Source organism: Strigops habroptila, chromosome 11 (assembly GCF_004027225.2).
Source record: "Strigops habroptila isolate Jane chromosome 11, bStrHab1.2.pri, whole genome shotgun sequence".
In the NCBI taxonomy this organism is placed as follows: domain Eukaryota; kingdom Metazoa; phylum Chordata; class Aves; order Psittaciformes; family Psittacidae; genus Strigops; species Strigops habroptila.
Window position 1 is genome coordinate 31,686,845 of NC_046360.1, and position 10,182 is coordinate 31,697,026.

At 37.9% G+C, this 10,182-nt stretch overlaps 1 protein-coding gene across 1 annotated transcript in view; it reads left to right on the forward strand.

Moving 5' to 3' along the window:
* The window catches only part of TAFA4 (TAFA chemokine like family member 4), a 51,179-nt gene extending 42,589 nt beyond the window's left edge, over window positions 1–8,590 (forward strand). Inside the window, exons 4-5 of the mRNA XM_030501281.1 lie at window positions 4,177–4,301; window positions 8,511–8,590. Coding sequence (XP_030357141.1) covers window positions 4,177–4,301; window positions 8,511–8,522 — 137 coding nt within the window. The 3' untranslated portion in view covers window positions 8,523–8,590. The remainder of the gene's footprint in view (window positions 1–4,176; window positions 4,302–8,510) is intronic.
* The last annotated feature ends 1,592 nt before the right edge of the window (window positions 8,591–10,182 follow it).

The window sequence follows — 10,182 nt, forward strand, 5'->3', positions numbered from 1 at the left end:
AGATTTTGTTTATACTCATTTTGTTCATACTCATTTTCTTAATGGAAATAAACATCCTTGAGTAAGTACCTCCAGCTTGTCTAACAGCTACTGGCAAGGAGATAAGACATTAATAACTTATGTCTGTAGAGTAGCTATCTTAGCTAAGTGCATTAAATGCCTCTAAGTAAATCATCACTAGCCAAATCATCTTCCATCCAGGCAATTCTATTAGTCCTACAATTTATGAGGAGAAAACACACAGATTGGAAGAAAATGTGAATAGAACTAAAGAACTGTATAAGAATTTTCTGTAGAGCCAAAGAGCTGCAATGAAGGAAAAAGACAATTTTGGCTGAAAGCCCATCTGTGTTACAGACTGAAAAAAGAGAGCATATAGAAACAAGAACACAAAAATCCAATATGTAAGAAATAGATAAGAGAAGAAATAGCTGAGAAGATTTCCCTCCCACTGTTTTTAAATGGTTTTCAGAATACTTGGGAACCATGTTAATGCCATGTCGGTATTCAAAGAATAAAAGGAAATAGACAGTAGAATGCATAGCGTAATGAAAATTTTTATGGAAGAAAGCTTAACACAGTGGAGTAGGAAAGACATCTGTATTTGTCCAGACTATAGGCAGTATGAATTTGCTTGTTCAAGTAGAACACATAGAAATCCTTACAAAAAAAATTATTGGCCCATAATGCATCAAATATTGATATTGTTAATGGTGAGGCATATCAGTGTCACAGTTCTTTTGCTAAGTAACAGGATGGGGAGGTATTTTCTAACTTATTGTTAACTGAAGAGGGTGTTAACCAACATCTACTAGTATTAAACTTTATTTTCCCCATTCTGACCCTGAGTACTTTAGAGTCCTGACAGGCTGGTTGGTAGGTCTCTGATCAGTTGTTGTACTTCAAAATGTATTATTTCAGAATACTTGGGGGTATTCTACAAGAGTACTAGTGCTGCGTCAGTTTTGAGAGGGTAGGCAGCAAGGTCTAGACAGTTAGGGACAACTAAGGCTGATATCAATCCTGTGTGGGTAACTGAGAAGCTGATGTGGTATCCAATGAGCAAGGAATTCCTGGAGTAGACATCACAGGAGTTTATGTAGCTTTCTGAAAAGAGATTTGCCAGACCCAACTGACTTCATTTTCTGCGGAGTTTTCAAGATTAATATAGATAGTTTTGGGGTTTAAAACATGTAAGCCCAGCTTTTTTCCAAGTTACCTTGGTAGATAATATAAAATTTATTTAATGAAAGATTTAGTTACTAAATACATTTGAGGATTTAAATCTTGTGTTTTGGTAAGCTGTTTAATTTTGAACAATATACCACTGTATGCACTGTTCAGTTCGGCATACCTCCAAAATACTTCTCTCCCTAGTGTCATCAGTAGGAAGTGGTAGTCAAATGGCCCATACCTACTGGGATTTCACAATGCTTAGCTCTGCACCTGACACTCTGCAATATTTTCAGTAGTGGCATGAAAGCAAATACAAAATGTCACCTAACAAAACACATGTATGGGCTTCATCTGGTGGGGCAAAGGAGTAATTAATGACAAGCCCAAGGCAGTCAAGTGACATAGTCCTACTCATAGGAAGCGGAACCTGTTTGAAATGACTGTGTTAATAAAGACAAATGAATTGTGGTGCGAAACTGAAAAAGTTCAATCAGCTCAGCTTATCAGGCAGAAGATTGAAAAGTTACTGGATTGTAGCACATTTAATACCTTCGCATAGAGAAAATTATGATTGCTAACAGGTGCTGTAATATAAGAGTAGAAAGTATGACAGAAGAGGTGGGAAGAGGAAGAAAACTAAGGCTGTGTGTTTCGTGCTGAGATCATTTAACTGTCAAAAAGAATTACAGTGGGAGAAGTTTCTTTCTTCACCTGTTCCAGATTGAGTGTAGCCAAACCCAACTGGGTGCACAACACAGAGAATTGTGTGAGGCAAGATGAGATGGTGGATTGACACCTTACTCTCTATGAATCTACTCTTTCCATGGTGTCACGTTATCTAGGGAGCAGTGCCAGCAGAAGATTTATTATTGCTAGGGTTTCTGGCTGTTTTCTGTCTGCTTTCCAGCAAATCAACTGGTTAACGTCAAACTAAAGCAGTCTCCCTCCATGTGGGTGGTTGTGTATGAGTGACATAGCTGCTCTGATTTCTTAGAAAAGTCATCAGTTTAAACCTCTCCAAGAGTGCCTCTATCTGAAGAGAGAAGGAAACATTTACATCCTCCAGTGAGTTGCACAGGGACAATGATAGTCAAAGAACACTAGCTCTGAAGATGAGCCCGGTGGCTTTGATGGAGAATTTTAATGGACTAATCTCAGGAGTACATTCTACGCAAAGAACTACAGCCTGTTAGGACATACAGATCAGCAGAGTGGACATTACAACCACAAAGAAATTGAACATAAAATGGATGTAAGAATTAGTGGATTCTAGATGCCTGTGGGAGACAGGGGAGCAAGAGGTGGTTTTCAAGGTCTGAAGTTTCAAGGTCTGAAGTTGAACTTTTGTTTTTAAGGTAGCAATAAATACATGAAAGTGTGTTCACATGTCAGTGCAGGTGAAGCCTCAGCATGTCACCACATCCACAGTCACAACAGCACTGTGCAGAGCTGTGTCACGCAGTAACTAGGCCTCCCAGGATCACTCTCTGGCTTTGAAGCAGAGGTCTGAAGATACAAGTAGCTTGCTACCAGAATCTCCTGCTTGCTTAGGGACCTCTGCACATGCCCTCAGTCTTCTTGAATCTGGCCTTCTAGACTTGCTCTTGTTTACCTGAAATAAATGTGCTATAGAAATTGACAAAAATTTAGAAAGTAGCAGAAATAAAATAGATGACTTGCCCATATATCTGGAGTGGAAATGATTCCTCACCTCCTAGGAAGCATAGTCAAGTTTCACCTGTTTTGTCAACAATCAATCAACATCAGTGATCTAAGAACCAAATGGCTGGTGAAAGGAGTTATACATTTATTTTATACATTTCTGAATAGTTTAGAAAAGCCAAACTGGTATTCCAGAAGTACATTTTTCATAGTGCTTTCCATGTAGGCTTAGAGTGAAAGTGTAAAACAAAAGTAATTGAATGAACATTTCAGCAATATCTTGATATCAGCTAGCCTGCTTGTCACCCTAATTTAAAGGTTGCAGAAGTATGAATCTACCTTGAAATTAAAAGGAAAATAAGTGCTTTACAAGCAGTAGACTAAGTTATTTTTTTCATCTCTTTTGGATGTGATAGCTTTTAAAGCATGTGATTCAATATTTTGTGCACATAGTAGCACAATGCAGACTAACTAAATCAAGATTTTAAGCCATATTTTATTTTGAAATCCAATTTAGATTATGTGAGATTGTGAACTGATATATTTCATAGTAATTTTCTGCCATTTGAGGAATCTCATGAGCAATGCAAAGCAGAAATTCATGCAGATGTTTGCAGCTGTTTGTGGGGAAAGTATATCTGTTGTTAACAGCAGTATTATAAAGTCATAACTACATTTGTAGAAAAAATAACTATGGTGTTATTAGTGTTAAACCTGGGGGCTTAAAGGTAGAAAATTAATAAATTTGCACAGTTAAGGTGCACTACTGTAGTCTTCCAAAACAAACTGCAAAACTGGCAGTGGACCTGCAAGTAGATTTTTAGTTAATAATCTAATGCTTTCCAGTGGTTTCCACATTCTTATCTGCACTATTTGCTGACAGGCCTCACATGCTTACATCTCTGTGCAATTCTATTTTCTCACCCAGTGAAGGGAGAAACTGGCATTTCTTTGTCCAGTCTTGCATATGCATATCCAGGTTAAACAAGGAGCTTTAGTTTCATTCTGCCTTATAGCAGGTACTTGACTGAAGCATATAAATGAAGGAGGCAGGTCATCTTTGTAGTCAGTAGAGATGACAAGGCACCTCCAGAGGTCAGTTCAAATGCTGGAGTCAGTCTCTGCAAATGGAATTTACCCTTCTGTGTGCTGGTGAAATTTTTTTAGCCCCATTTTTAGCTCAACAGCAATCAAAGCGATTAACTGTTAGAAGAATAACTGGTGTTTCTACTTTTTGAAATCAAACAATTGAACACTGCATAGGTAACCTCCTTACTGAAGCCAACAGTAATTAAAAATAAGTCGTATTCTGTTTCTCTTCCCTATTTCTTTTTCTAGCTTCCATTGTCCTGCAGAAGTGGTGGTGTCATATGAACCCCTGTTTGGATGGAGAGGACTGTAAAGTACTACCAGACTATTCAGGTTGGTCTTGCAGCAGTGGAAATAAAGTCAAAACCACAAAGGCAAGTACAGAGATCGCCGATATTTAAAGATGGCAGCCTGCTGAGAGCACTTATTGCATTGCATTTCTAATTACAGGCCACGCTGTAGATGGCCTATTTCTTAAAAAACCCCCCTTTGCTATGCCATCCTATTTTTTAATTAATGGCGAGCAGGGAGAAAATAGCATGTCCTCTGTCTGCTTAACAATCTAAAATGAGTTCAGTGAATTGAAGTTCAACAAGTCATAGCAAACTGCATGTTGAAATATATCATAAAACACAAGTCTTTATCAGGCAATAACAAGGAAAGCTTAGCTTTTCCCTTTACAGCCTTTTCTAGTTAGAAATGAGTGTTGTTGGTTAGGTTACAGTCTGAAATACTGACACCAAATTTTGTTTAATAAAGGTTGTTCTAAGGAGTGAAAGCTATACTAATTTTTGGAAGAAAGAGAGAAAATTGGATGGTTTGGGCAGCTGTGGTGTGATATGGGTGGTCTAAAGCCCTTCTACAGACATTGCACAGTGGCAGGCTTGCTGGAAAAAGCTAACCAAACCAAGCAGTCTGAAAGCCCTATTCCTGTTTGTAAGATCAGAGGGTTTGTTGTAAATCAGTGTTATTTATCAAATGTCAAAGATGTAATCTGTAGTGTGCCTAGATCCTGTTCTTCTCCTGTGATGGGTACTCCACCTGAAAGTTGACATGCACACTCTAGAATCACTGTAGGTAACTGGCAGTCAGTTGTTGTGAGATCTAGATTACCCTCAGCCTTTACATTTTTTCATGGGCAATGACTTTGGACTATTCATATAGAGGTAAGATGTAGTGTTGCAGCATCACACTGAAAGGTAAGACTGGCGAAGTAGGAGTTCTAGATGTTGAATAAGACAACTTCATCTCTGGGCATACCAGAAGAGAGCTGGACCTTATTGGAAAAGAGTAAGCTAGAGTTAAATATCCTTGATGCTCTTCAATAGATACCAGACAGTTGAAGAGTAGAAGAATGAACTTTAGGTTGGCACTGGTGACTGAAGGCTTGAGAAGAGTTGCCTTTTAGTTCATTGAGGTCAACTGACCGAGTCATACATCCTGTGTTCATGACTCTTGCTCTTAAGCACTGAGAAGAGGCAGCCTGAGTCACTGGGAGTTTACTAATATAAGGGCAAATTTGGCATGGATCATTTATTTTATTATCCATGACAAATATTGCAACCAGCAAACTACAGGATCTGGTAATGCATTCTGATAAGTTTAGGGATGTCTTATAAAGCTGGAGTGGGACAAATCATCCTGCCTGCAATTAGCCCTGTGCAGATTCATCAACTTCAGTGAGTGTGTGTGGGTCTGACAGAGGGCAAAGTATAGCAATATGAGTGCAAATGTTGTTTCATTAAACTCTTCCTCTCCTTTGCTGGGATGTGAATTAATGCATTTTACATTGATTTTTATTACTATAGGAGATTCCTTTCAGGGGCATTTAATTGAAAGGATAAGCAAACAACTGGCACTTGTGCTTAGAAGTGCATCATTCTACTGTATTACTGACATGAAAACTGTTCATTTTCCTTGCATGGTTTTGTTTTTCTTTTAATGCCCTGCGTTTTAGATTTTTCATTTGAACATGTTAAGGTAGGACTGTTTCTCTTGTGAATGTGGTTAGCAACACAATAAGGGAGATCTTGATTCTAATGGGGGTCTTGGAGGACTGCAACAGTATAAATATAGATATGAATAACAAAGTTAGTGGTTGAACATTACATTGAAATGACACAAGAGGGTTGTAACCTTTAATTAGTGATTGGCCATGTTAGGAAAGGGAACAGGCAGATTTCCTTAAAGGGTAGATCCCTTAAAAAGGTGTCTCAGTCCCTCCCTTTTTAATTATTCTTTACTAGAAATTCTTCCATTTTTGCTGTATGTGTTTTATGTGCAGATACTTTGCAGAAATAATTACTTTCATGCTTTTAAATACTGTAGTTTTGACCCCCTAAAAGCTTTGTCCATGCATTTACTGAAGTTGCTAGTAAGTGAACCACGAAAAGTTACTTGTAGGAGGCTGAGATTTAACATAGCTGTATCTTCAGCAGTACTGACATTTCTAAAGGCTGAGGACTTGTCATACTATCACCAAGTTGTTTTACTCCTGTAATTAGCTTCTGGTAACGAATCTCTTGAGAATCAGTCTGAAGTAATGAAGTTTGTCTTCTTTATTGGTCCAAGTGAGAAAGGACATGATTTGTCCAAGGTTTTGTGGGTGGGATTTATTGTGCCCAGCTGCAGGCATTTTTCCATCCAAGCTGAGTTATTTAGGATGCTCTAAAGTCACATGGGCAGAAACGGGTGATGGCTCAGCGTGACCGCCCATCCACAGGAGTGTTCCCATGAGTACTTCTTTCTCTCCCCTGTACCTTAAGGAAGCCCTGGGTGACAACCTTACATGTAGACGTCTGCTTGCTAGACAGCTGTCTAGCAGACAGCTACAGAATCTGTTCTGGCATCCATATTCCTTCTGTAGGTATTTTCTCCGTCTTGTGGGTGGCTTTCCCTGTCCACCAAGATATAGTTGTTGCACAAATATAATGAGTGATGGTAACTTCAGATTCTGAACAGAAGCTTGTGGTACAGGCAATACCGAACTGGAAGGAAAATAGAATGGGAAGAAAATTTCTATTTAAAACTGAACCAAAGATATTTCCAAACTCAGCTCAATCAACAAACTATGTACTAAGTGCATTATTAAAACTTTACACAGAAGACTATATGAACTGTAAGACCGGTAGTCCAAACTGTACAGCAGCCTGTGTATCTCAGTGCCGGGATGCTTTAATCAGAAAGACACAGCAAAACCCTTGTGGTCAATTATAGAAAATGTACACATACATGAAATTCTTCCAATTTAATAGTTGGCTTATGTTTAGAACATGAGTTGAGATCCATTCCATGTTAGTTTTTTTTCTGTTATGTACCAAAGATAATCTCATTACAATTTAAATTTCTAATCATTTTTTAAAGCTTTCTAAGACCCTGGGATCAGTGCTGGTTGGGACAGTGACTTCTACAGGTTAATTATGTACTGAAAGAGGAAATGGCGTTTAATTAATTTGAAGTCCTACTACTGGTGTTACAGTTCATATAGTCTTCTGTGTAAAGTTTTAATAATGCACTTAGTACATAGTTTGTTGATTGAGCTGAGTTTGGAAATATCTTTGGTTCAGTTTTAAATAGAAATTTTCTTCCCATTCTATTTTCCTTCCAGTTCGGTATTGCCTGTACCACAAGCTTCTGTTCAGAATCTGAAGTTACCATTACTCATTATATTTGTGCAACAACTATATCTTGGAGGACAGGGAAAGCCACCCACAAGACGGAGAAAATACCTACAGAAGTCATTTTGTGAAAATATTAGAGTAACGTGAAGTATCTGAAGCACAGGAGACTTGTGATGCTACTCAGTATTTAGATGAAGAGTTGGTAGCTGAGTGTAAACGTAAAAACTGAAGAGCTCGTACCTTACATCAGTTACCTCAGAGAAGGTAATAAAAACTTCTCTGTGCTGTTGTGTCTGTTTAGTTTTGTAACACATCTACAGATGCTACAGAGCAGAGCTGACAAAGCTTTCCTCCTTGCAGGCTGCCTATTCTCATTCATGTCCAGGATGGGAAAATCTGACATGACCACTCCTTACCATGTAGCCAAACCCACTGGGTTCATGCACTGTGTGTATATATTAGAGTTTGCACATCCATCCCTCAAGCACCTGAGTGTGCATAAGGGGAAGAGACTGCAGTGTCCTATGGGAGAAGTGCTATCTGGGAGTGGCTTCTGCCAAACAATTCTTTCCCCCGCAGACTGTTCTGTCTGATCCTTAGGTCCCTGCTGTAAGATGGACGACCATGAATGGGTAACAGTTTACATGAATGGTCTTTTGGGATGTAACTCATACACACTGGTGTTGAAAATGATGATAAGCAAAATCAAGTAGAGATTGCCATGAGATGTTGGTGGCAAATTTAATAGTGAACAGCCATTTCTTTTTCTTTGGATCTCCCTTATACTATTGAATAACACCTACATGTGTACATTCTGTTTCTCTGCAAGGTATATACATGTGACTGAGATAAGTAAATTCATGATGTATTCATGTGTACGGTTCCTTTGCAGCAACAAAGTATGTGTTGTCATCCTTTGTCTGATCCATTTTGTGAAGGTAACATTTCCCTCTTCTTTTATAGGTAACACGGTAGCAAAGAATAAACCTGTGGATTACTACCAGAACAATGGCATGTGCAACTGTTGCTTGGCTGTTACACAGAGACCCTTTTCTTGTCATGATGCTGTTGACTTAATTCTTTGAACTTGCAAAATTAGTCAGCAAAAAGGATAACACTTCTCCTTTCAACTGTGGCTACAGTTCCTGAACCTGGATTTTGCTATACAGAATGGTGCATTTTAATTTCACAAGGAAAAACCAAGGAGATTTAGTTCTACGAGAAATGCACCTTGGATTCCCAAGGATCTGACACCTGACAGAAATTCGTGGAAGCACACACCTGAACTTCTGTGGTGCCTCAAGGATAAGACTTTCTTAAAAACACTAAGATATGTAAACTTGTTTTAAATGAGTTTAGATCATGAATGTAACCTAAGGGGTCATATAAAAAAATGCTTATGTTAGAACTGGTTCAGATGATTTTATAGGTCTTTTCCAACCCAAATGATTCTGTGGATTGTCTGAGGTACTTCTCACATACAGTACAAATGAAAATACAAAGCTGATCCCAATGCGAAGTGAGTTGACAGGACAGTGCTGGTAAATTACTTCTTAGTATATTTTCAACTGTGATTTAGTAACTGTCAAGGTTGTATGAAGGTGAAGAGATGGAACTTATAAATCAGTAGCAATTATTGTAGGGCATACTTTGGTTATATTTGTGCGATTAGATTTATTTCCTTAGATGGTTCTAGGTAGTTTAGCTTTTACATTCATATGTGATGGCAGGAAAGCAAGAGGAAGAGACAAAATTTGAAACTAGATATAGTTTTTTCTTGTCCTAAAATAAATCCATTCTCTAGGGGAATAGCAAAGTATACATATTTCTTGCCTCTTTGAATCTAGATATGGAAAAGAATTTAGCCATTAGCTAGAAATATTCATTCAGATGCCTCAAAAAAAAAAAAAAGAACATGCTTGTACTGCATAAGGAAGGCTTCCTGGAAGCAGAGTAATTTGTTTGGATTTTCATAGCTGTGGTTATATCATAATAGGTAACATACTTAAAATTCATAAGTAAAATTCTAGATAAAAATGAATCTTCAGTTTCAATTAGTTCTTGTTTAGAATGATTATAATAATTAAATGTCCAGTTCCTTGACAGACTGAATTTCCAAGTGGTTACGTTTTCTGACACATAATTGTTCCATATTATTGTAGATGCATTTCATACTATTTTTCTTATTTGCCTGTTAGTTTTTTGTCATCAGTCTTCAGAAATAGAAGAGTAAGAGATGAAGCTGTAGCCAGCCTGTTCCTCATTACATCATTTTGTGACTTAAGATGCATCGGAACAGACTAAAATGCAGCGATGCAGATGGCTGTCATGCGGATGAACTGCTGCTGACCCAGCTACTGAATTCATTGTTATGCTTTATGTAAATATTAGGGTAACAATGTACATCTAATTTTTATATAGACAGAAAAGCAAAAAAAGAAGTGTGTTGTACTAATTATTTAGGTCATTGTGCATAAGCTTTCTAGTTTGTGGGAAAGATACCATCAGCAGTATGAACCTGTTCAGAGTAATAATTGTTAGCTTTTGATTTGCTGGAGTAAGTGGGAGTATTCAGCCAGATAATTGAAGCCACACCATTGAAGCCAGTGGTGTGAAGATCTGGCCCCATGTTGTT